Raw genomic sequence first — 27,453 nt, forward strand, 5'->3', positions numbered from 1 at the left:
CTGATTGGCCCTTGGTCCTAGAGGGTGAGTTCAAGGACCAGGCTGAGGGGACTCAGTCTGTAGTGGGTACCATAGCAGGCATCTGGTGGGCCAAATTGGCTTTTAGGTCTGGCTCAAGCTCCAGGGACTGGGGGTAGGGGTGGGAGGACCGTCCTGAGAGCTTATTTGTCCTTACCTGGGGTTAGGGTACATGGCAGGGGACTGGCCACATGAAGGGAAGAGAGATGGACTCCTCCCACCAACCTGGCTTTGCTGCTCCCTCCTTTAGCATGGAAGCCTCCTAGCCACCCCGACCCCTGCCCTGGACTCCCTCAAATGTCGTGGGCACTGGTAGTCCCAGGGAGGCCTGGGCTTGGGACATCTTCCTCTACTTGGGATCAGAGCATCTGGATTCCAAGGCCTATTTGCCCTGGGCCCCCACCCACACTTACCTTCAGAGAACAGGAAACCCTGAGCACAGGGTCAGGTCACTCTGAGGCCAGCCTGAGCTGTGACAATCCCAGGGCCAAGGCAAGAAGGCCAGCCTGGATGGGGAGCCTGGTGGCCTTAGCCTCTTGGCCTCATCTGGCATGGTAGCCCCTGGCCAGGGTCCTTCAGGGTGTATGGGCTGACCCCAGGGGAGAGAGGGCTGGGTGGGGGGCGGTGAGGAGCCCAGGCAGGCAGGCAGGCAGGGAGGGAGCGAAGGCCACTGACAGCAGAACAAATGCTTGTAATTTTATAACCAATCTCAGCGTGTCCGTGGGGGGCCGTTTGTGCCTCCACTCAGGACCAATCAGCCTGACAGAGCTATGAGCCGGCCTGAGTGAATGTGAGCAGCTTCCCCCACCAACGCCACTTACTGCAATCTCATTACCCGCCCAGCCCAAGACCGGCCAGAGCTATGGGGCTGCAAGGAAAGAGGACCCAGCCCATGCTGGCGCACAGCCAGGCCAGGGCCTGGGGCCAGGAGGGCAGCGTGGGCAGGCCTTAGCGATCCAGAGGCTCAGAGGGAGGAGGCAGGGAGACAGGCCCAGGAAACGATAAACATTTATTAAGCACCCGTTGGTTACTAGGCATGCTGGATACAGGTAGGGCACAAACCCCTGCCCTCAAGGGGCTTGCTGTCTGCTAGGGGCCGATGGAAAGATTACAGAGGGATGAGCCTCGGGAAGGCAGAGATGGAGAGATGTGACTGGAGGGCAAGGAGGGGCAGAGCCCCAGAGCCGAGCTGGTTCTGGGCCAGGGGTGGGAAGGAGAGGGTAAGAAATGGAGGGAGACGGAACCAGAGAAACCTCTGGAGTGCATTCAGAGCCGGGGTAGAGAGATACGGGGTGTGGGAGGGAAATGCCCACCAGGGGAGAGAGGAGGGCAGCCAGGGAGGGGCTGACTGGCCAATGGTGGATATTAAAGGACGGCCTTGCTGGATATTTGGCTCTGGGGATGGCTATGTGCCCATTAGTCTCTCTAATTGTCAAAAATCTAATTTAGTGTCTGGAGCCTGGGCCAGCCTCAGGTTAAATAGGAGGAGGCAGGCCTAGCCATAAATCCGCCCTCCCAGCCTGGGCTGGTGCTAATTCTGCAGTTAAGTGAGGGGGTGAGGAGGGCAGCAAGATGGGACAGGGAAGGTTCTGGCTAGGGGGTATCTCTGACCCTGCATGCCGGCCCCTATGGGCTAAGTCATAGCCAGGCCCTCCTCTCTCGTTGGAGGAAGGGGACTTTCCTTCCTGGTGCTCAGCTGGACCAGGCAGGGTTAAGTGTCTGAAATGTGTGGGTCCAGCTCCTCTTCCTGGACCCACTCTAAGTTGGCTCAGCTCTTGCAAAGTGATAGGAAGGTCACATTTCCTAATAACCTCTTGAGCCTTTGGTGAGGAAGGGGGCATGGAGATTCATACCATGTGACCCAAGTTAGTGACAGTCTGAGTGATGGGGACCCAAGGGCCATTCCCCAGTGGGGAGAACAAACACAACCCCCTGGGCTTCTCCTTTCCCGGACCCAGACTCCAAAGGAGGTACACGAGTGCACTGAGACTGGGACAAGGACAGCCCCCCGAAGGCCTCATTTGGTCTGAGGCAGGGGATGGTTCTCCACCCGGACTTGGTAATGACCTCAATCCCCTCAGAGCCAATAATTGAAAGCAAGGGGTGTGGTAGGCGCAGCGGGAGAGGTTGGGGGACTGAGAGGGTTCCCTGAGAGGCTCAGCTTCCATGCGGGGCGGGGAGGAAAATGATTTCTCCTGGCTTCGGCTCCATCTCACCAGGCACCCACCAGGCCTCTCCTGCTGCTAACAAAATGCCTTTAATTAGCAGCCTAATAAAATGCTCTTAATTGGCAAGAGCCAATCAGGATGAAGAGAGGTCTCCTCCCCAGTCATTGCTGATGGTGGTACAGCTTTAGGTTTCAAGGGGAGAGGGATTCCAGGCCCAGCCTTGCTTTAGGAAACTGATTTCAGGGCTGAGTCTTCCAAGGGTGTGCCCTAGACCCCAGTCTTCCTAGGGGGGGAGCGATCTGACACTGGGTTTCAAGGTGAGACCCGTCACCCTCCCAGGCCCAGCCTCTGCTCAATTTTGGGCTCAGGAGTCCAGCCTACAAGTGACAACTGAGTAGATGCCAGTGGCCCCAGGAGTGTCCACTGACTTCTCCCCTTTCCTCTCCTTAGCTCTTAGGGAGGAGACTCCAGTGTGGTCTCGGGCAGTGTGGGGAGCCCTTTTTCTTGTTCCTCAGGTTCCTCGTTTGCACAATGTCAGGTGCACCTGATGCTCTGACATGCCTCCTGTTCTAGCAGGGATACTTCTGCACTGGGGCCCTGTCATCTAATAGTCTCATGACTGCAGTTGTCAATCCAGGTACAACAGGCACAACAAGGCTGAAAGAGCCAGGGGGCCTAGTCAGGCAGGGAAGACCACCACTACTAAAAGCCCATAGATGTAGAACAAGGATGAGTTACTTTTGCTGAGGTTACTGCTTGTGGCACTAGAGGGGAAGAGGGAGGAGAGGAGGGAATGGTCTGGCTGCAACCTGGTACTCACTTCCCTAGGTTTGATTTAAGAAGGGAAGGAGGGTGGGTTTCCCCAGTCAATGCTCCCTTCATTTTTATAGCTTGTTGGAATCTCTCTTGAAATTACTCCCAAATGTGAGCTCTCCCATCTCGAAACTGATCAAATGGGATGTCGGGGAAACCCAAGTCTTTTCACCTAATGAGGTGGCAGAGGAATACTTAAGTTCTGAGCTCAGGTTGGTAGGCCAAGGCTATAGTGACCAGTTTCCAAGTTAGACCTCACTTTGGCTTCAATTTAATTCAACATGGAACACTAACTGTATGCCTGGGTTCCCTTCCCATACTTATTCATACCCATTTGGCCCTGTCTTCTCTCAATATTGTTTTCTCATGTCAGATTATCTTAAAAAGGTCTCTGTTTACTCCCTCAGTTTCTATATGGAAAAAGTCATTGTCCTCTTCATGTTGGTGTAAAGAGATAAGACACCCAGGACATTCACTTTAATCTTATATTTGTAATTTAAGTTACTTTTTTTCTGAACAGTTAAAAACAAAACAAAACACACTGTATTACCATGATCCTAGGTTGTGAACATACTGGTACATTGACTACACATCACCATAACATAATCACAAAAGTCAAAGCAGTCAGTACTGAAGAGTCTAGAGAATCAAGGCTGAGCCAACCGAAAGCTCTCAGGGAGGCTCACACTTGTTGCCAGGCCTGCCCCATAGCTGGAGTCCAGTGAACATCCGTCAGAACAGTCTGCGTTGGGCTTGATTTGGGAAAGTGTTAGTGTCCTTGGTACCCAGAGATCTAACCCTTCTTGTTGGTCTTTTCCATCAGTGTCCAAGAAGAGACAGGGATAGAGGGGAGGTGAAGCTTTATAATGCTGTTTACTGCACTGACCCTTAAACACCCACACAGCCACCCAGGAACCAGTTGGGTGGGCTGGAGAGATGTTGGCAGATGTCATCTGCCTCCAGGAAATTTTAGGTCATAGGTACTCAATTTCCAACAGAAGAGGTTTCTGGATATCAATGCATTAAGTTCCACCTGAAATCAGCAGCCATAATCACGCTTTTTTGGTTTCTCTCCTCAGTTCCAAGGATTCTGAAGTCACAAATGAACTACAGGTAAAGTAACAAGAAGAGAAACTCAGCTTTAATCTACTAAGAGACGGCTGTCTTTTCAACACTGATTATGTTGAGACTGTGAAAAATGTAAGGGGCTGTGGTCTGCCAGCGATCAGCTATGTGGATGAGGCCTGGGGAGATAAACTCAGCCTGCAGGTTCAGGTACACTTGGTAGAAGTGAGGGTTACTCTAGGAGGGAAGAGAGGAAGGCAAAAAGAAGCAAGGGCACCTTTTTCTGTTCTCCAGCTTGGGGAAGTCTGTTGAACTCAGAGAAATGGAGGACATCAGAAATATGGATTAAAGTCATATTGCAAACCTGATCATCAAACAGGTGGTAGGCATCGAAGCATCCCTTTTGACACCTGGATGTACTTCAGATTCCTCCAGAATCAAGCTTGCAGCCTGGCCTCCCTGGCCTGCGCTGTTCTAGGCAGGAAGGTATTACCATCTAAGATGCCAAGAAGGTCAACAATACCAAGGTGTCTAATTCTGGGGAAGGAAATGTTGCCCTAATTATTCCAATATTCCCCCCGCCACTCCACCCCCCACCCTGTGTTTCCATGTACAACCAAGTGCTAAGTAAGGAACAGACCAACCACAGCTATTCAGACCAATGGGTACCAGGAGACGGCAAAGGAGAAGAGTGCATATTTTCTTCTCTTCAGCTTTTGATTTTACAAAAGAAAAATAAAAAGGATTTTTCTTACTCAAGCAGAAAACAGAATGATTTAGGGATTCTAGGGTCTTTCCCAGAAACAAGCTATGAGGGCCAGACTTTATTACTTGTCAATAGAATTCCAGAGAGTCCCTGTCTCTGAAGTTTCTGGTGAAGAGTCATCAGAAAGAATTTTGCCAAGGGACAAGTGTAAAAGGCCTCCCACTCACAATTCATGTCCATTTTCAAACTGCACATAAGAAAGTAAAAGGATGTTCTCAGTAGTGGAAATACACACATATGTAGCAAGGCATGCTGGTTTTGTCCAAGGAGCCCCAGTGTGAACAGAGAGCTCACAAGTGCCCACAGAGTAACCAGGTGCAGGGGCATGCACATGCTCCTTGCCTGCCTTTGAACAGGATTCCTCCCATCTTTATGAGATGTTTCTTTCAGGCCTAAATTGGAATTTTAGTGAGAAGAGACTAATCTACAATGGGGACATTTCACTTCAGAGCCCAGAAACACCTTCAGCTCCTTTTCTACCATTCCTTTGGAGGTGTTGAGACTTCATTTCTCTTGTTTTTTTAAAAAGGTCAAACTTTATATTTATTCTAGCCCAGTTGGGGATTAGTGATAATCGATTCCCACTGAAATCATGCGGAGATGGTAAGTGGCGTTTACTTTTTCTGGAAACGAACTTCTACTTACCTGATTATTTCTTCTACAATGAACTGGTAAATGACCCCCAGGAGCTGAGAAATGTGACCGACAAGTTTTTCAGACCACTTAACTTCATTCCCATTTCCGTGAGCAGCAGAGGACAACCTGGAGAATATCCTCCATAGAGCTAATGGCTCCAGACTGCAGGGTTCACCCTTGATCTCATTTATGATGTACTGGACAAGCTCCTGTCAACATACCTTCAACTGAACCTAGAGGAGAGAGCAAAACCCTGGGGACCAATGAATATTCCATGGTTCCACTTCTGAATAGCAGCATATAAGAGAAGAACTGGTAAAGTTATGGCTATTGGACAATATTTTGAAATAGCTCAAAATCCATGCCTCTTTAATGCCTGATCTGGGATGGCCCTCTGCCTCATCTATAGCAAAATCCTTAATCAATCAAGAAGCCATTAATAGTCAACACACACACACACACACACACACACACACAAAGTCAAGACAATAGACAAGGAACCCTGATAGTGGCTAAATAGAAGACATACATCTAGCATGTGGGTATTTGGTAAGGAAATTATATTCAGAAAATACTGGGTTCGCCAAAAAGTTCCTTTGGGTTTTTCTGTAAGATGTGTGGAAAAATCCGAACGAACTTTTCGGCCAATCCAGAATTTCCCAAGCAATGACAATCATTTCACTGGGAAATGTTTTTTGGCTATAACCTGGAACTAAAAGCTTAAAACCACTCATAAAGCAGGAAAGGGAAAATGCATATGCACAATCTGCCTCTCAGTACGTAAAAACATTCAGTCTGGGCATATTTTGGGAAGAGGATTCCTTCTGGCAAAGCAGAGGGAAGAGTGACGATGACCACCCCCACCCAACTAAAGGTGGCCTGGCTTTGAGGTCGCCTGCAACAAGATCCCATTCTGAAGTTTTTACAGCAGCTGGTTAAAAGGGGCCTTTCTTTTACTCAACTGCTTTGATATAACGGAAACAATGGGCCTGTCTGCTCAGCTTCCAAGGGAAGACTTGGATACTGCTCTGTGCCCATTGATGGGTGTGTCTGTGCCATACAATATGGCTGGTGAAGGCCCATTCCTGCCCAGGGAAACAAGCCAGGCACATACTGATAGTACTCCCTGTGCCCCCAGGTTGGGGGGCACATGTGCCCTGCACCTGAAGCCCCTATAGCTGCTTTTTGAAGTGGCCAGTAAGCCTTGGCCCTTGCTTTAGTCCATTTATTTATGTTGCTCACCAACTGCCAGAGGAATTTTACTGGGGAGAGTGGAGAGTAAAATAAGGCCAAGAGAAGGAAGAAAAGGAAAGAGAAGGCAGTTTCTGTGCCATTAATAAACCCTGTGTGCCAAACTTCACCCTGATTCTCTCTCTGGCAGTTTTGCCTTTTATAAATACCAGGTTTGGAAAAGCAGAAGGTTGGTTCTGCAGAGCAAGGTTGAGATGATTAGCTTGATTTCTGAGAGACAATATTTACTGGCTTAAATGAAAAAGACATCACCTTTTAGTCTTGACCACCCGGTAAGCTAGTCTGATCATGGTCTTGGCAAAGATACAGGCACGCCTGGGTACTTGCAGGCCCTGATGAGGAAATCAGAGATGCGAACCATTATGCAGAATGCAATGAGCAACTGGCTCTGGCCATTTCAACCTCTTCTGTAGGCTGAGCCTTAGCAGTGATTTAAGATGAAGTACAACGCTTTTTATTACACATCTAATTGTTAATGAGGAAATGCAATCAGCAACTCCTTTCCACACTCTACATGGAATCAAGGAGACTGCTGAGTCCAGAAAAGATGTGGTCATTGAAGGAGCCCAGGAAATTTCTGCCCCTCCCCCCGTTTTGTTTTGGGGGTGTGGGTGGGTGTTACAAGGAGAAGAGAGAAGAGGTGCAAATACGACGAGAGTACCATGCCTGAGAATCCATCGTCGCCACATAGGGTCACTTGCAGCAAAAGCCTGGGTTTGAAATTTTGACTGAAGAGTACTTAACTCTTCTAAGTATTGCATTTTCTAATTTGCCTCATGATAACTGAGGATACTTTCTTCATACTCTTTCTTCTCAGGTGGAGCAGATAAACATGTTGAAGGGGAGTGGGAGAAGGGGCAAGAGGGACAGAAACAGGGAAAGAGATGGAAGGAAAGAGGCCCAGATCTTCCAGGGTGTACATTCTTGTTTTCTTTCTTTCTTGCCCCAGAGGCTACACAGGCAGCTATTTCCTCCTAAGCACAGTGGGGCTGGGCAGATCTTGCCAGGTGCTGGGTATTCTTGCAGTTTACAGGGAGACACTGGGTGCTGTCTGGCTTGAAGTTGTATCCCCCGTCCCCTAGAAGCGGCTCTCTCCCAGTAGGCTCCATAGAAAACTAGTTCTTCTGCTTAACGGCAAAGCAAGAGAGATTCTGGCAAAACACTAAATATATTTATGTCATCTCTGTCTGGAACCAAATGAGGAAAAAACAGGTGCAGGAGGAAAGAAGGAGGGGAGGTGGGGTTTAAAAGTTCCAATCATTCACAAAAGATAGAAGACATCTTCTGATAGCAGCACGGAAGCAGTCAGCTGTGCTGAGTAAACCATCCTGGGTCGACTGCAGACCAGCTGTGTCCCAACAGGAGTCTTAAAGCCCTGCTCCTCAGCTAGTCCGGGGAAAGTGGGTGGTAGTTTGATTGTTACTGTTGTTGCTCATCGTGGTACTGGCAGATACGTTAAATACCGCAACTTTAATGAGTCCTGTGCGAAAACAGAGCACATAGTCATTAGTCCCTTTTCCTATATTTCTCACTTTCTCTAAGAGGAAAAGAATATTAAACTAGCTGTCAATTGGGGGAAAGACTCAGAGGTCCTTCCTAATGCCCGCTTTCTGTCCATGCTATGCAGGAGCTTCTGTCAAAGGCTACATGGCCTGTTTGGGGACTTGGCAGGGCTCACTGACATGGTCAGGGCTGTAGTGCTCATGCAGAATGGCTCTGATATCTAGAGATTAAGAATGACTATGGTGGGTGTAGCATCAAGCTCTCAGCTGCTCCCTATAATGGTAGAGCAGGCAAGGACAGCTCTGAGGCTCCAGCCCTTAGTGGCCATGAACGCAATGTGCCACTAACAAAAGTGGGGGAGTGAGGTGAGGCTATCTGGTTGCTTGGCTGGAGGGGACTGGCAGTGTAGATGAGGGGAGAGCCTGATTGTTAGATGTGTGCTCTAGAAGTGCTCCTGGTACCTTCAAGGACAGGTGTGTAGGTGGCGTCTGGAAATGTGGCCTGGAGATTAGGCAGAAGTTGGGACTACAGATACAAATTAGAGATGAGAGCTGGAGCCTCGGGAAGAGATAAGGCAGCCAAAGCAGGGAACTCAGATAAGGAAGAAAAGCCCGAGACAGACTCTTAGTGGATGTCTACGTTTTAGGGGTGAGAGAAAGAAGGACACACAAACAATCAGAGAGCCAGGAAGAATATTAAAAATGACAAAATGCCATCAAAATCTAAGGAGGAGAAAATTTTGGCCAAAGGAGGGGATAGGTACATGACGACTACAATATTAATACTAATTAATGGCTACTTTTTAGTGAGGGCCTGTTATGTGCTAGACACTGTGCTAAGGACTAAGAATTTTACATATAACATTTCGAGGGGATCCTCACAACAGCTCTGTGTGGTAGGTATTGCAACCCTCATTTTACTAATAAGGAAACTAAGGCTCTGGGAAGTTATTTGCCAAAGGGCATGCAGCTAGGATTCTCACCTAGGCCTGTCTGTGTGCCTTGGTTGAGGAAGCAGTGCATCCTCTGTGAGAGAAGTGAGCACTGAAGCGAGCCCAGCAGGGCATGGAACACCCTGGTCAGAAGAACCACTATAGAAAGATGTGCAGAAAAGTGTACTAAATGTGTACTTCTGGCACAAGAACGGAGGCAGATATGGGAAACAAGAAATCACAATAATGGCAATCCTCCCCAGTAGCTAGTACAGTTTTCCCAAACCAGTGATTACCTACATTTGAACTGGTTAGGGCACCAAGTATGACCTAAATATACCATGGCTATAGATTAAGATGAATGTTAGGATCTTTTCCTGCCCCAGAGACAGGATGGAGACTTGAGTGGGAGATTATATGGAGTTGTCACCAACTCCAGAGCTACTTCCAAGGTCAAAAAATAGTTCTTTTCTTTTTGGAGGCAGTAGGGAATGCGGATAAGGATAAAAGAAAAGCTACCTTTTACAATCAAATGATACGATAAGGCAGAGCTGTGAGAAGGCAGCCCGATATTTCACCAAGAGATTTTTCCTTTCACACATTAGATTATCTACTTGGGTTAAAGGGTCTCCATTATAGGTGCTAGTTTAATCTGGGAATTACAAAGCCATAGGCTTTGGGGTCAATACTCTTAGTTATGAAACTGATTCAAATCTCATTTTATTTTCTTAAAAATCCTACTAGATTACTGAGGCAGGAATATTAGTTCTACTACACAAGGATCATCTAGATCTACTTCAAGAATCATCTAAGAACTGAGGCTGGCTACCTCAACCAAAGGCAGTGTCCAATGTGCAGCCCCAGCCCTGTCTCATGGTGTCAGCTTCTGCTTTACAGGACTTGGAGATATAAAGGGCATGAGAAGGCTCCATGAACTCACAATACCTTACAGCCAATGTTCCATTTCCTACCCACAGTGCTATGTACACAATTCTTTTTCATACCTGTGCAAGTCTGAGGTCAGTGTTTGATTATTTATCTGGAGATATAGGTGTATGTTCGAGAAGGGGAGCGGGGGGGTTCAGCTTGGGCAGCTGGATCATTTAGGAAGTCCCAGATGAGGATTGTGTCATCATGTGAACTACTGACAATCTGGAATTCATCAAACTGGAGTCGGAAAACTCTTCCAGAATGCTCCTAAAGAAGCAGAAACAAAACAAAATCAAAAGGACACAAATTCAGCAACTTGTCAAAAGGAGTCTATGGAAAGGCTATGCTGATAGTTTTCTCTACCATTTAGCTGTTTCAAGAATACAGAGAAAAACCTTAACTTGGATTAAAGGCAGGATGGAAAAGTCAAATATTGGGTAGTTGATTTTGTATACAATCAAAGTAATATTTACTAGAGCTGATACATGTCAAATAGTACACTAGTTTCTCATTACTAACTCTCCTAGACTTAGGCTGAATGAGAACATTCCTCAGTACCTCCCTGAGTTTATCCTCTTCTCTGTATTTCTAGGATTCTTTTACAATCAGAGGCCAAGGACCGATGAGCAATAATAACTAGTGTGCTGGTATATAGTTATCAATTAACTCTCCCCAATTTGTAAAAGCATTTGCACATTTTATGGTCTAAAAATTTCTATCTTGGCCAATTTCAAGCTACCCGAGTTCAACCAGCTTGCAAAATTCATGAACGTCTAACAATTGGCTCCCATAAGCAGGTATAAGCCTGTTTCACTTAGAATAATGTCCTCAAGTTTCATCCATGTTGTAGCATGTGACAGTATTTCCTTTCTAAGGCTGAATAATATTCTATTCTATTCCATTCTCTCTCTCTCTCTCTCTGTGTGTGTGAGTATATATATATATATATATATATATATATATATATATATATATTCACACACACACACAAACACACCACATTTTGTGTATACATGCATCTATCAATGGATACTTGGGTTGCTTCAACCTCTTGGCTTTTATGAATAATACTGCTATGAACATGAGTATGCAAAGATCTCTTTGAGATCCTGCTTTTAATTTTTTTGTATATATACCCAGAAGTGGGAGTGCTGGATCACACAGTAATTCTATCATTAATATTCTGAGGAGCCACCATACTGTTTTCCATAGAGGCTGCACTATTTTATATTCTTTACAAGATATAAATGAGCTCATTAGATAGATGAGCATCTGTGTTCATAAGACATACTGGTCTGTAGTTTTCTTTTCTTGTTATATCTTTGGTTTCAGTATTAGGGTAATGCTGGCCTCACAGAATTAGGTAGCAAGTATTCACTCTGTTTCTATCTTCTGGAGGAAATTATAGAGAATTAGTATAATTTCTTCCTTAAACATTTAATAGAATTCACCAGTGAAACCATCTGGGCTTGGTGCTTTCTGTTTTGGAAGGTTATTAATTATTTATTAAATTTCTTTAATAGGTATAGGTCTGTTCAGTATGTCTATTTCTTCCTAAGTTGTAGAAGATTGTATCTTTCAAGGGATTGGTCCATTTCATCTGGGTTATCAATTCTGGGGGCATAGAGTTGTTCACAGTATTCCTTTATTAGAATCCTTTTAATGTCCACGGGATCTGTAGTGATGCAAAGTTTAATATCAAAAATCAATGTAATACAGCAATTAACAGAATAAAGGTGAAAACCATATGGTCACCTCAATGGATGCAGATAAAAGCATTTAACAAAAACCAACATCCATTCCTAATAAAAGCTCTCAGCAATCTGGGAACTGAAAGGAACCTCCTAATCCCCTGGTATCTATGAAAAACCTATAGCTAACATATATCTATATAAAAGTATATATAAAATGGTAAAAGACCAAATGCCTTTTCCCAAAGATAAGGACATCCATTCTTACCAATTCTTTTGAGCACTGTAGTGATGGTCAGTACAATAAAACAAAAAAGAAAAATGGAAGGTACACAGATTGGAAAAGAAGTGTATTTGTACATACTTGCAGTGAACAATCCAGAGATCGAAAATTTTAAATACCGTTTATAATAGCATTAAAAATAACAGATACTTAAGGATAAATATGACAAAAGATATGTAAGACCTTTACATTGAAAGCTATAAAACATTGCTGAGAAATTTTAAAAGACCCAAATAAACGGTCTTTATTTAGAAAATTCAATATTGTTAAGAAGTCAATTCTTGCCAAATTGATCTAGATTCAACATGATCCCAATGAAAATCTCAGCAGACTTTTTGTTGTTGAAACTGGCAAACAGATTCTAAAATTCACATGAAAATTCAAAGAATCCAAAATACTTTGAAAAAGAACACAGTTGAACGACTTAACTAACGCTACTTGACTTCAAGGGTTATTAAAAAGCTGCAGTAACCAAGATAGTATAATATTGGCATCAAGATAGACAAAAAGAACAATGGAACTGAGTAGGTCCGTAAGTAGACCCACACATATATGGTCAATTTGTTTTTGACAAAGCTGCTATTAAGAAGAAAAAGGGGGGGCTTCCCTGGTGGCGCAGTGGTTGAGAGCCTGCCTGCCGATGCAGGGGATATGGGTTTGTGCCCTGGTCCAGGAGGATCCCACATGCTGTGGAGTGGCTGGGCCTGTGAGCCATGGCTGCTGGGCCTGCGCGTCCAGAGCCTGTACTCCATAACGGGAGAGGCCACAACAGTGAGAGGCCCGCGTACTGCAAAAAAAAAAAAAAAAAAAAAAAAGAAGAAGAAAAAGGGGAAACAAATCTCCAAAGCCATTAATGGTATCTTCTCTATGTCAGGCAGTTGTTCTACAGCAATAAATAAAACATAAAAATCTTAAAAAAAAAAAAAAGAAGACAAAGACGAAAAAGGATAGTCTTCTGAATAAATGGAGCTGGAACAATCGGATATCCATATGAACTTTGATCCATACCTTGTACCATCTGCAAAAACTAACTCAAAATGAATCACTGACTAAAACATAAAACCTGAAAGTATAAAACTTCTTGAAGAAAATAGAGGGGAAAATCTTTGTGACTTCGGATTAGGCAAATAAAATTTTTTTAAAGATATAGTAGCTAATAACATAATCCCTAACAGAAAGATTGACACACTGGACTTAATCAAAATTAATTTCTGCTTTTCAAAAGATACTTTAAAGGGAATAAAAAAACAAACCATGGACTGGAAAAAAAATATTTGCAAATCACATACCTAATAAAGGACTTGTATCCTGAATATGCAAAAGAATCTTAAAACTCAATAATCAGAAAGCCACTCAATTTTAAAAATGGGCAAAACATTCAAACACTTCAACAAAGTAGATATATGGACGGCATATAAACATATGAAAAGATGCCCAACACTGGGGCTTCCCTGGTGGCACAGTTGTTAAGAATCTGCCTGCCAATGCAGGGGACACAGGTTCAATCCCTGGTCCGGAAAGATCCCACATGGTGTGGAGCAACTAAGCCCGTGTACCGCAACTACTGAGCCTGTGCTCTAGAGCCCACGAGCCACAACTACTGAGCCTGCGTGCCACAACTACTGAAGCCCGTGGGCCTAGAGCCTGTGCCCTCCAATAAGAGAAGCCTCCTCAATGAGAAGTCTGCACATGGCAACGAAGAATAGCCCCCACTTGCTGCAACCAGAGAAAGCCTGAGCGCAGCAATGAAAACCCAATGCAGCCAAACATAAATAAATTTTTTTTTTTTTTTTGCGGTACACGAGCCTCTCATTGTCGTGGCCTCTCCCTTGCGGAGCACAGGCTCCAGACGCGCAGGCTCAGCGGCCATGGCTCACGGGCCCAGCTGCTGCGTGGCATGTGGGATCTTCCCGGACCGGGGCACGAACCCGTGTCCCCTGCATCGGCAGGCGGACTCTCAACCACTGCGCCAACAGGGAAGCCCATAAATAAATTTTTTTTAAAAGTCCCCCTTTAAAAAAAAAAAAAGATGCTCAACATTATTAACATTAGGGATATAAAATTAAGATCACAATGCAGTACAATGACACACTTATTAGAAGGATTCAAAAAAGACTGTACTAAGTATTGGTGAGGATATGGAGTAACTGGAACTCTCATGCACAGTTGTACTACCATGTTAAACTGTACAACTGCTTTGGAAAACAGTTTGGCAGTTTCTAAAAATATTAATAATATACTTACCATGTGACCTAGCCATTCTGTTTCTAGGATTTATCCCAGAGAAATGAAAATATATGTTCATACAAAGACTTGTGCATAAATGTTTATAGAAACTTTATTTGTAATAGGCCCAAACTGGAAATAACCTAAATTTTCATCAATTGGCAAATGGATAAATAAATTTTGGTATAACCATACAATGGGATACTCCTCAGCAATTTTCAAAGAGGAAAATTGCTCTACATGAACAACATGGGTGAATCTCAAAATAATTATGCTTTGTGAAAAGAAACAGGCAAAAAAAAGTACATACTGTTATGATTACATTTATAAAACACTAGAAAATGTAAACTAATCAATACTGACAGAAAGCAGATCAGTGGCTGCCTGGGGATAGGAGCAAGGAAAAGTGGGGTGGGATGGGAAGGAGGGATTACTATGTAATAGGGGGCATGAGGATATGTTCATTATTTGGCTGAAGTGATGTTTTCACTGTTTTGTACATACGTCAAAAGTTATCAAGTTGTATACTTAAATATGCTCACGTTATTGTATGTCTATTATATCACAATAAGTCTGTTTTTAAAAACTTAGTAAGACAACTCAATAAATAAATGAGGATGAGATGTGAAGACACTTCAAAAGAAGATAAGCACATGAAAAGATGTTCTATACCATTAGCTATCACAGAAATGCAAATTACAACTACAACCACTACACACCCACTCAAATGGCTGTAATGTTTTTAAAAACTGACAACACCAAGTCCTGTCAAGGATGTGGAAAAATTGGACATTCACTTATTGTTTAGTGGAAATGTAAAATGGTTTGCATTTGCAAACTCCCAAAATGCTACTTTGGGAAATAGCTTGGTAGTTTCTTTTAAATTTAAATATATATTCAGAAATCATACGCCTAGGTATTTTTTACCCAAGAGAAATGAAAGAAAAAAATGTACATACAAAAGCCTGTATGGGAATGTTTTCAGTATCACCAAAGACTGAAAACATTCCAAATGTCCTTAAACTGGTAAATGAATAAAGAAATTAGTTCATCCATACAATGGAATACCACTCAGCAATAAAAAGGAACATGCAACAATGTGGATGAATCTCAAAAGAAGTGAAAAAAGCCAAATGCAAAAAGCTACATAAATATGATTTAATTTATATGACACTCATAGCAAAACTATAGGGACAGTTGCTAGGGGTTGAGGAGAGGGGATTAATATGAAGGGGTATCATTTTTGGGGTGATGGAAATGCTCTATATCTTGACTGTGGTATTTACACAATTGCAAAATTCATAGAAGTACACTAAAAAAGGCACAAATTTTGCTGTATGTAAATTATACTTCAAAAATCTAATGAATTAAAGTACACACTTTAAAAAAACCATGTGTGAAACATGCAGGTAAAGCAGGTCTGGTGCTATAAGAATGAGCTTTAAATCCAACAAGGAAGACAAAGAAATGCATCTCTCTCTTCTCCAAAGCAGAGGCTGCCTAAATGTTGAGAGTCAGGATTCAGAACACTGGGCTTCAAATGCTTCCTCTCATCTTTTCCCTGAACTGTGCAAAAGATTTGTCCTCCCTGGTGCCCCACCTAATCTTTTTCTAATGGAAGCAGCTTTCAAACCTTAAGCCATTTTCTGATCTGGGCCTTTGGCTAACACCACGATAAAGAACTTGGTGCTTTTGAGGTGACATTCTTCCTTCTATGTCACTTCTTTGCCCAAATATCAAGATGTTTGGGCAAGGGGGTATATTAGTATAAAAGAGACAAGATTTAAATTGCTGGAGGCAGCATGCCTTAAATAGGAAGCGTAACTCAGGGGCTGACCAGGGGGTTCACATAGACTCCCCTGGCACTTTTTGCAGGCACAGGTGTGCAGGTCCTCAGATTCTGGACAGGTTCCAATTTGAGTAATTATGTTGTCTCTCCCTAAGTACCCCCTACTGTTTCTGGCGGATACAGAATTCTTATTCACTTCCTGTACTAAACTGTTGTGTAGCGTTGCTGTGCAGCTGTTGAACAGCTGCCACATTCTTCTCCATATACAGTCTCTAAAGCACTTTTGGATGAAAGGCAGCTATATAAACATATTTTATTGTCATGTATTGGTTGCCTTTCCACATAGTAGTAGGCTTTGTGAAGTTCTAACTATCAAATCCAGCTCTGTATTCCACAGTACATCAATGTTAATTTCTTTCCCTTCCTGCTCCCCAAACCCCTCCAAACAATAAGGCTCTTACCACAAGGGTCCGTAGACAGAGAGTTGCTGCAGGAGCACGGGGGTCCAAAGCAGCTACAAGATCCCACACCTTAATTTTTCTAAAGATCGAAAAGGGGACAAAAATCTTAGTTAAAAGCAAAATTAAGGGAACACAGGAAGAACAGTAAAAAGTCATGGCAATAAATATGTACAGCGAAGATAGTTTATATTATAAGTGCAGCTCACAGGAATATACAAAAACTTTTTTGATTTGGAGACTCAGTCCTTGCATTCATTCTTAAAAGTGGAAAATGTACGTGATTAACCTAAAAACGAGAAACAGGTTAGCTTTAACCAAACTGAAGAGAGTGAATGGTAAAGTTACACCATACTTTGGGCCAAAAGGAGTTCTTATATCGATACATTTGAACTCTTAATCATAGAAGAGATCACTTAGACCTAGAAACCTATAACTCTGAGGCATCTTCTTTCTGGTCAATTCTAAGAATGGCTCACGTCACACATATCAGAGGACTGGGGTCCATTTAAGAGCTCTGGAGTTGATATAAGTAAATCCTTATATTTTGATTTAAATAAGAAAAGTATAGCCCTTCTATAAATCAAGTATAGGTCATGTCTCCTCAAGGTAAGTATTAGTAACAGACAAAACCCAAGAGAAGTGGGTTTAGATCAAAACCAGGGCAATGAGAAAATACAACCTTGGACTTATCTGGAACATGTCATCATACCCTGAACAATTTCCCAAGGGTAGAACAGTGATGGCCGACTCAAAGCAGAGGAAGTGGGTCTGTTAACACTTACTGCTGCTGCTTGAGTTGTCTTAATATATCAGTATAGTCAGCTCATAAACTAAGAAAATGTTGTAAGTTAGTTTCTGATATTTAAAAAAAGGTGCCAGGGACCTCCCTGGTGGTCCAGTGGTTAAGACTCTGTACTCCCAAGGCAGGGGGCCTGGGTTTGATCCCTGGTCAGGGAACTAGATCCCATATGCCACAACTAAAAACATCCCACGTGCTGCAACTAAGACCCGGTGGAGCTAAATAAATAAATATAAAAATAAAATAAAAAGCTGCCAATATTTGAACTGTGGCCTTCTACTTCCCCAAATCAGGCACCTTGATGAGGAGAAACGATAGAGAGCACTTCATAAGTGAATACACTTTTGTAAGAATTTACTATGTGCTTATTAGCATTGCTGGACATGGGATCTATCCACAACATGAATGGACTCTATGACCATTCGAAATCAGACTGAAGGAAAGTAAAGATTACTTAACTCATTGTGACTGAAATGCTAGAAGTGAAGACAAGAAGGCTGTACTTTTAGGAATCACTCAAAGGGATAAAAATTCAAGACTGTACCATACCATACTAAGCGCCACCCCCACCCAAGATATCATCCTCCAACATTTCAGCTTTACTAATAAGTCACTATTTTATATTCATATCCTGATATAGTGGGTTTACCTAGTTCTTTGCTTTATACAGCAAAACAGATAAATATATAACCAAAAAACCAAAATATTAATGAAATTCATGAGCAAACAAGTACAATTAAATGATTGGGAAGCATATTTTAGAAAAGAGTAAACAAAGGAGAGGTGAATATATGGATTAGACACAAGAATATTGTTCAGATTTTTTCTGTGATATCTATAATCTTTTAGAGACAAGGAAAGGTTATATTTAACACTCTAAGGCAGGAGGGATTAACAGGCGGATTTTTTAAAAACGCTGTTAGCAAACTCACCCATCATAGGCTCCACTGACTATCCTCTTGTTATCGAATCGAATACAGCGCACCAATTCCTCATGGCCTTCTAACACTCGTAAGCATGCACCACATTCTATGTCCCATAATCTAAAAGAGAAAATTGAGTCAAGTGAATTTTCAGGTATTCTTTTCTAAGCTTGGAATGTTATAATAACATACTTCATACACCTTTTAAAATATCCAAAAAATAAAATCAATCAACACTCATACACAAATGTATTACTTTCAGTGTAATTTATTTCTTTTCTGCCATATAAGCAGAAAAATGTACGATTTAAGTTCAAATATGCAGTATATATTTTCAAAGCACCAACCTTCATATAATTCTGTAATCAGGGTCACCAAGGAATATAAAAGATGAATTCAATGTACACAGTTGCCTATGAAGGAAATGACCAAGCCAAGAAAAATAATGTTTCCTAAAATCACAATTAATAAGAATGAGACGCAGTATCAGTGACATCCTGCCCTCACAAAGTATGTCCACCTTCGTCACCGAGGACACTCTCTGCTTTCACCTCATTGTCCAGGACAGTTTTTCTCATATAATGGAAATGCAAAGTAAGTTCTCAAAAACTTTTATATACTAATTTAAATTATGTATGCTTTCTGACCAATCCAAAGGATTTCTAGGAATGATAATTTCCTTAGATATAACAATATCTCTATCTGTTATTTTTTCAATGGCCTTTTCATTCCTTAGTACTTCTTTGAAGGAGGGGGAGAGGGTTGATAAATCTTCCAAATTCTATTCATATGAGTGTCATTCATCTTCATGAAGGATAAATACCAAAAAGTACTTCAATTTGTGGATTCTTCATAATTTCTTCATAATTTCAAAGACTGGTAACTCCCTGGCCAATTATGTAATGCTAAGAAAACAAAATGCACAATTTCTAGGAGGGAAACAAATCTCTTTTCTTTTTTTAGAACAGTGGCAAAGAGAAAAGGCCTTTAGCTATTTATTAGCACTTTTCAACTGCAGACAGGAGAAATTTAAAGAGAAGGGCCTTCAGCCTCCATTTTTATCTCTCTTGCTCACTTCCTCTTTCAAGCAGTACTTTTTAAATAGGTCTATATGGTGATAGAACTATTACAGGAAGGAAACACATCAACAAAAGGCTTTGCTATGCTGCCTCTCTGCTTGGGGCAAACTTTTGATCTGTAAGAAGCTACAGAAACTGAAAAATGTTTGATTATGAACATAACACAGTTGAAGATCTGTTTGATCTGTGCACAAACAACGAATGGCAGGATAACAGTGATCCCTTCTGGGCAAGGGCACCTGCTGCTCACCTGATAGTGTTGTCAGATGAGCCACTCACGACCAGCCTGTCTCTGTACTGCAAACAGGCAATTCCGCGTTTGTGTCCATTTAAGGTCCTTACAAATTCACAAGTACTTGTGTTCCATACCTGAAACAAAAATAGCATTTGGCAGTTGATCTGGTGCTTTTACTAGTAAAATCTATGGCAACTGGAGTTTTTGGGAGGCAGAAAATAGGACTGAACTAACAGGGGGAATTCAACTTTTCATACCAATCCAAATCAAACCAAAAAATGACAAGTTTAATTCATAGTAATATACAGCTAATTTGTAGCTGGCTGCTATCACATGAGAATCCTCAAATTGATGTACTCTTATGGGGTTAGTCTGGTCTGGCAGACAAATTTTCTTGAACCTAAATTTATCCCTGCCCTTTTCATACTCACCATTATTTATAAGAATAAAAACCTGATTCAAATTGTCACACAACCTATCTCACTCATTACCTTTTTACGCATAAACTAGTATTTGATTTAAATATTAAGTATTCTGCAGTGAGGGTTAAGTATGAAACTGCCCTTGAGCAGATTTCCACATGAACTTCCCTTTTCTAATTTGGGGACTTACTGAAAAATGCCTTATTACCTTTATAGTCCTATCCCCAGATGCAGAAACGATGTACTTGTCATCAAAGTCTACGACATTGACTGCAGCTCGGTGTCCAACAAGCACCCTCCTGAGGGTGATGTCAGTTGGGGAGGCCATATCCCACACCGCAATGGAACGGTCTTTGGAACAGGTCACCATCATGCCATTATTGAAACGCAAGTGCAGAACTGCTTCACAATGGTGAATCAATGTGTTTAGCATTTCACCTGTATTTACATCCCACACCCTGGAACAAACAACATTAAGGTTATCCGAGATTGAGGAGGAGCTCATGCTACAATCTATTACCAGTACTGGACCACCTCACTCCCCACCCTTCCCACCCTATTCTCATAGTTAGTGTTATACCCTACTTTGCTTCTGCAGCTCTGAAGTTGAGCTGAGCTAAAGTGTACTGATGGACCATGGGGAAGTGGTAGACAGAGGGCTGGACTGGGAGAGTAGGAAGAGGAAGGGGATGGGATGCTGCCCAGTGAAATCTGGGCTAGTTTCAGGGGGCTGGAATGAGGTTGCAGCGACCATCACCAGAGAATTGGCCACAGACTTCAAGATTATCATAAACCTTCTAACATTCAATCTGATACATTTTAAACTGGGAATCTGATTAATAACTACAGCATTGGTGGTCCCACAGACAGCCCTCAGGTCCTAGACTGACATAGGCGAAGAAGCTTCCCTAACAGACTTAGTACTATGGATGTGAGTTTGATGACCCTGGACCTTTTCACCACATAGATCAAGGCCTAAAATTATCTAGACTCTAAATGTAAGGCCCCATTTCTGTGCTTTAAATGAGTGTAGGGATCAAGAACAGCCATCCCAATATCAATATGGGCTTCACAGCAGAGTGTGAGCCCCTTGGATAGCTTGAGAATTTTTTGTGAAGGTATATTTTACTTTGATCACTCTATTTTTGTATATTTACTTTGTTTTTTACAACACATTTTATTTCTTTTTTCAGTTTAACCCTCTTTTAGAAAATCATTTTTTCCCTTGTCCTATAAATGTTAGCCTCTACAATCTTTCAGCTTCCTTGAGGCACTCCACAAGCACCAATAAATGTTAAATGTTGATAACTCTAAGAACAGAATTTGCTATGCCTTTAAGTCAAAACACAAGAAACAGGAATGGCCTTTTCTATTCACAGAGGATAACTTGGAATGGTAAACATTTAACTTCAGAGAATCTAACAATGCAGTTAACTGCTTTTTTTCCTATTTTTTTTAAAGTTACTTTTGATGTATTATGTTTGCTAAATCCTTTAGCTCAAGGCAAAATTCCTAACAGAGGTTTCTAGTAGTGCTGCTAGTACCCAGAACTCAAGCTACACTGGACTCCAGCAGCATAATGGCTGTGTCATGAAATCACTAACGCCTCTGGAAATTGAAGGTCCCTCCCTGAGTGAAGCTTGCAATTAAAAACTGCAGGGACAGCAGGGGAGGGGTTGGCAAAGAGAGAGCTTTGCTCACCTGTACACATTTTAAAGGAGATATGCATGCCTGTACTACAGTTATAACCACTTGAAAGGAAGGCTTAATTCCATTCATGTCATTCCCCTGTGAGGTGGCTTTTGTAAGAAATGCAAGGTTTACCAAGTTTCTATAATAGATGATTCCCCCAAATCAAAATAGAATATGTAGTTTCTTTTTTTTTGTAATTAAAATTTTTTTTATTTTTAAATATTTATTTATTTATTTAGGCTGCGCTGGGTCTTAGTTGTGGCACGTGGGATCTAGTTCCCTGACCAGGGATCAAACCGGGGCCACCTGGATTGGCACTGCAAAGTCTTAACCACTGGACCACAAGGGAAGTCCCTGTAGTTTCTTAAATGTTCAAAAATGTAAACTTACCATAACCATTCCTAAATCAAGTTTTCTAGCTTTAGACTGACACAATGATGGGGAGAGCTGGTGGTTTATTCTTTTTTGGTTATGAAGTTTCATAACTGTGTTCATGCAGATACATACAAAATTACTATCTAAGACAGAACAGAGTGAATCTGATATTTCAGAGTTCAAAAGATCATTTGAAATTTTCTACCTGACTGTGGAATCCGATGATCCAGTTATGATCACCCTCTCGTCATACTGGAGACACAGGACAGAACCTGTGTGGCCTGTGAGAATTCGCTTGCATTCCAATGTGCTTTTATCCCAGATCTAGGATGGCAAACAAGATCCTTTTGATCATCGTGATAATGGGGTGCTGCAGAGACTTGCTGGCTCTATTATGTGTTTGATTCCCCAAAAGAATCAAAGCCCGGAGTAGTGTGGAATGCATTCTTTCCTATAGGTATAGCTAAGCACCTATATATATGTGGCTTGAGTACTAATGCAGACTTTATCCTTTTCATTAAGGAACAGCGGTAGCCTATAATTATGTGAAGGCCAAAAGAGTAATAGCCCATTCAGTGCACTTCAAGAAGAGAATTTAACCCTAGCCCTATCCATTTGCATGTGTTTCTGGAGGGAAGCAGGCATTTTTCCTTTAAGGAAATTTTGGCTTTTGGACTGGATACAATCTAAAACTCTTACTTTCTGGAAATACTGCTTAGAGTTTATGCTTTAGATTGCTTTATACTGTGGTCATCCTCACCCCTTCTTCTACCTTCCCATAACTGAAGAGACCTCACCTTGATTGTGTTGTCTCGAAGGCCGCTTACTATCTTCTGATCATCATACTGTAAACAATAAACTCCTTTGCTTGTTTCACTTCGGCAGTGGATTCTCTGTAAGCTATGTCTTCCACATCTCCAATTAGATTCTATTGTCTGAGAAGAAGGAATGGTAAAGAAGCAATAATTAGGAAAGGACTAGAACTAAGCTCTTATTTGACTTTCATGGCAACCAATGACAAATGCTTTACTCTACTGGATATATAAAACTTAAGGCATTTTTTAAAAAAAGCCACTATTTAACACTGTAAAACATTTTTCCATGTGCAAAGTAATTAAAGATTTATTTCCTAGAACTCTCCCGTATATAACCCGTTGAACTAAATAATAAACCTGCTAGAAAGAGACTGTTCACCAACAGAGGGCAAGCTATGAACCACATGAGGTTACCTACTCAGTGCTCATCTTTCATTTGTGGTGGCCATTTCTACCAGTGAACTTCCACAGAGGCTCAATTCAGAAGATATTTGAATAATGGCTTATAAGTGCAACTTTAGCAGTTTCACTGCTGTTATCGTATTCTCTCATCTATTTATCTATCAGTAAACAATTTTTAAAAGCTTTAAATTTTTTTTGCCTGGGAATTTACTATATTTTACCTATCCTACTCACTTGTAAAGAAAATGATTTTTAACCCACACAATAAACCCTAATGGGTTTGCTGTAACAATGCTGTTACTGAAGAATGTTGATGATTCTCTAGTATTTGGCAAATACCCAAATATACATAGATTCTTACCTCAATATCTTGTATGATTTTAGGATAAAGTGCTCTATAAAAAGAGTTGGGAGGAGCATTCCCATCAGGAGGTTTGTTTTTGAATAAATACTGTCCCCTAAAAAACAACAAATATTTCCCAATAAAAATCATAATATTATACATTTACAAGGAACTTCCTATTTCTTCAAAGTGTTTTCACAGTTACCATTCCATATAATCTCCATAACCAGCCTGGAGAGGTGTGAAGTTAAGCTCGATTTCAGGAGTCCATGTCAAGGAGGAACTTTCTGGGCTCAAAGGAACTCTGCCAACATTGATTTGCTTTTGGCTAAAACATGATGATTTCTAGTACAGAACATCAGAGTGTCAGGCCTTCAGGAATATTATGTCAATAGACAAATGGAGTGCACATAGTCAGAATTCATCTGTTGACTATCATACCTCTGTATAGACAGATTCATTGGCCTTATCTTTTGAAAATTTTGTTAGTGATGATAACTACCAGCTTTGAACTAGGCACATGCCCCAAAGACTTTTTTTTCACTGAGTAAAGCTGTGCCAGTGTCAGTGGAGCCTAGCATTGTGGGCAGCAGGAATGGCTCTGTCACAGAGATCACTTTTTCTAGTCCCAGTTATATGGGGTAAGGTGTGTTGGCGGCTCAGGCACCCAGGCTGCTGGTGATCAGTGTAGCTATGCTTTAAAAGGAGCAATTTCGACAGAAAACAAAGGGACCACAGGAGTGTCCAGCAGCAATTATGAAAGCAGATTTAAAAAAAAGAAATGCCTAAGAGCACTGTGCTGTCCAGCCTAAGGCACAAAATTGACTTTCACAGGTGTGTTCCTGGCTATGTACATACATACATGGATTTTATTGCCTTTCCTTGATTCCAGTGAGCAACATTTGTTAGCATCTCCTTCCTTATGATAGCACATCTCTGGAATACTCATATCCCAAGCTAGATCTTTGCTACAAAAAAAAAATCAGTAAATGGCAATCACTTCCTGCTGGGTAAAAAATTTAATTCCTCATCCTGAAGTTAAGAACCCACCAAACACGGTGTGCAAGCTAGTAAACCCCACTATGGGTGTACTAACTGCTGTTCTCATTGGCACTGTGCCTTGCAAAGTGGAGATAGGCAGAAATGCCTCTGAGTGTAATCCTGGCACCAGAGAAATCATGTTTTCTCTGGGCCAGTCATCCACTCCTCCCTCTTTAGCTCCATTACAGAATAATTAATTGTTCAGTGTCTCTAGGAGCACTTCTCCCCTGCCCTCTTCCTATTATACACCTTGAAAATTAGTTGAGAAAATTTCCTATCAGGAAGGTAGCTGGCTCTGACTTCTGTGTTGATACAAAAAGGGTAATCTGCAACAGAGAAGCTAAAATAATAGTTTTTTTAAAAAAGGGACTAATAGGAACAAGAAACATGATACATCAACATAAAGAAAAGGGCAAACAAGACACATTATGAAATAATTTGGGCTTCAAGATACACTTCTCTGAACAATATTATTCTATAAACACATTGCAGGCAAACAGATTTTGAATGAAGAGGTTCTAATCTGGTTAATAGGGAATTCCCTGGCGGTCCAGTGGTTAGGACCCGGCACTTCCACTGCTGGGGGCCCGAGTTCAACCCCTAGTGGGAGAACTAAGATCACGCAAGCCACACAGCTCAGCAAAAAAAAAAAAAAAAAAATCTGGTCAATTACAATTTAATAGTTTCAACGTCAACATCCTTTAATGAGGTAAGAATCACTGCATTCATTTGGCAGATGAAGAAATCAAATGTCAGGGAGGTTAAGCAACTTGCCCAAGGTCACACAGCTAGTGAGGAGACCTGGGATTTGAATCTAAGTCTGACTTCAGAGGCCACATTCTTAATTACTTTATATCTCTGGTGGGTTTTTTTGTTTGTTTTTTAAATTTTTATTTATTTATTTATTTATTTATTTATTCATTCATTCATTCATTCATTTATGGCTGAGTTGGGTCTTCGCTGCTGTGGGTGAGCTTTCTCTAGTTGCAGCGAGTGGGGGCTAACTCTTTGTTGCAGTTTGCGGGCTTCTCGTTGTGGTGGTTTCTCTAGTTGCAGAGCACAGGCTCTAGGCGTGCGGGCTTCAGTAGTCGTGGCGCGTGGGCTCAGTAGTCGTGGCTCACAGGCTTAGCTGCTCCACAGCATTGGGATCTTCCCGGACCAGAGCTCGAACCTACGTCCCCTGCATTGGCAGGCAGATTCTTAACCACTGCGCCACCAGGGAAGCCCTAACTACTTTACTGTCTCTCAATGCCCACCATTTCTCAGAGATTCCTGCCCTCCTTTTAATCTCTGGCAATCGTATACAGGCACCCCATGATTTTCTTCATATGCAATGAAACTATACCCTAAGGAAAAAGAAATCATACAAACCTCTGATCTCATTTTCTACCCCACAGTATTTATCACACCTTGTTAAAGTATTTGAATTTCTTTGAATCAAAGGTGCTACACAAAAGGGTGGCTAAGTGTTGAAAACTGGTTTCTCAGTCTATATTTATTTTGTAAGTCAAAACCTTTTATGATGGAAGCTCTTTGACAACAGGGACCACTTCTATTGAAATGTCTAGTACTTTTGAGAGTGTGAGGACATGATAAATGCTAAATATTAAATTCAGAATGTTATCATAAAATGTGATCTGCTGATTAAGAAAATGGACTTTTCCCAAGTGGTCTTTTATTATACTTTTAAGAGTTACCATTACTGAGCAGAGAGAATATTCAGTATTATTCAAGAGAGAAAGTAAGAGTTCATGTCCTAGGAGCAGACTGTCAAATTCATCTAGATATAAAATACAACAGTAGAGTGGAAATTAAACCCAAAGCTTTTTTAGAAAACTGTATTTATTTATTTTTGGTTGGAAGAAATGGAAGAAACTTCCAAAGACAGTATTTGGGGAAAGGTAGTATAACAGACTTTATTGACAAAGGAGGCTTGGTTAAGACAACTTGCAAGAAAAAAATGAAAAAGTGATCATAGATTAATTTTTTTTAAGTGGGGAAGGACAACTAACACAGGAAGGAAGGCAACATGTAAAAATAAGCAGCCACAGAATGTGAAGGGGATACTGGAGGCGATCTTCATGGGGTGAACAAATATTTGAAATTTCATGGGTCTATATCAAGCTGATAAATATGGCCAAAGACAAAGGAATACAGTCAGAACTCTGAAGGATACTCAAAAGAGCAGGAATGGGTTTCTATGGTTGAAGAGATAGAGGGAAGAGTGGTAACTGGTGCTGAATCCTGAATTATTTCTCAGCTAAACCTTCACACACCCTTTTAAAAGGCCCAAAAGCCGTCTGTTCAATGATCACTTGGTTTTTTCTTCTGTGTAACTAACGTAATAGAGCTTTAGTGCCAACCCTAAGCAAAACTGTGGAGCCTACATTTATCTTTGGCATTTTCACACGTATGTGTCAAGATCTGTCCATCTACTTCTTGTTCTCCCTGCCTTCAAAAAAAGACTTTGTAAAGTCTCAAGGTGTGATAAAGGCTAATTGTCATTTACAGTCCAAATGGGAACAAAGTACATTTTAACAGGGAAGAAAACCTTTATAGCTATGGGAATAAGTCTCTACAACTGAAATTTCAGGTCAGGACTTATCTGGAGGGGAGTTTCTTTTCATTTTTTTTTTTTCCCTCGAGGGGTGGAGGAATATTCCTACCTGCCCTAAAATTTTCCCATGTAAGCAACTGCCTCCTCTATTTCTAAGGCTCATCCTGGCATGCTTAGCAAAATGATGGACTTTGAATGCCATACAACTATATACTTTTTTGCTTTTTTATACAATATAA

General features: G+C 41.6%; 1 protein-coding gene across 10 annotated transcripts in view; it reads right to left on the reverse strand.

Moving 5' to 3' along the window:
* Nucleotides 1-3,470: 3,470 nt before the first annotated feature.
* Nucleotides 3,471-27,453, reverse strand: part of BTRC (beta-transducin repeat containing E3 ubiquitin protein ligase) — a 189,801-nt gene continuing 165,818 nt past the window's right edge. For all 10 annotated transcript variants that reach the window (XM_060100590.1, XM_060100582.1, XM_060100574.1 and 7 more), the window contains 9 exons: nucleotides 23,635-23,731; nucleotides 22,854-22,991; nucleotides 22,262-22,380; nucleotides 20,198-20,447; nucleotides 19,583-19,701; nucleotides 18,263-18,373; nucleotides 16,532-16,610; nucleotides 10,156-10,348; nucleotides 3,471-8,197 (listed from right to left, as the gene is read on the reverse strand). In XM_060100590.1, coding sequence (XP_059956573.1) covers nucleotides 10,187-10,348; nucleotides 16,532-16,610; nucleotides 18,263-18,373; nucleotides 19,583-19,701; nucleotides 20,198-20,447; nucleotides 22,262-22,380; nucleotides 22,854-22,991; nucleotides 23,635-23,731 — 1,075 coding nt within the window. In that variant the 3' untranslated portion in view covers nucleotides 3,471-8,197; nucleotides 10,156-10,186. The remainder of the gene's footprint in view (nucleotides 8,198-10,155; nucleotides 10,349-16,531; nucleotides 16,611-18,262; nucleotides 18,374-19,582; nucleotides 19,702-20,197; nucleotides 20,448-22,261; nucleotides 22,381-22,853; nucleotides 22,992-23,634; nucleotides 23,732-27,453) is intronic.

The sequence above is a fragment of the Mesoplodon densirostris genome, chromosome 1 (assembly GCF_025265405.1).
Source record: "Mesoplodon densirostris isolate mMesDen1 chromosome 1, mMesDen1 primary haplotype, whole genome shotgun sequence".
Classification (NCBI taxonomy): Eukaryota; Metazoa; Chordata; class Mammalia; order Artiodactyla; family Ziphiidae; genus Mesoplodon; species Mesoplodon densirostris.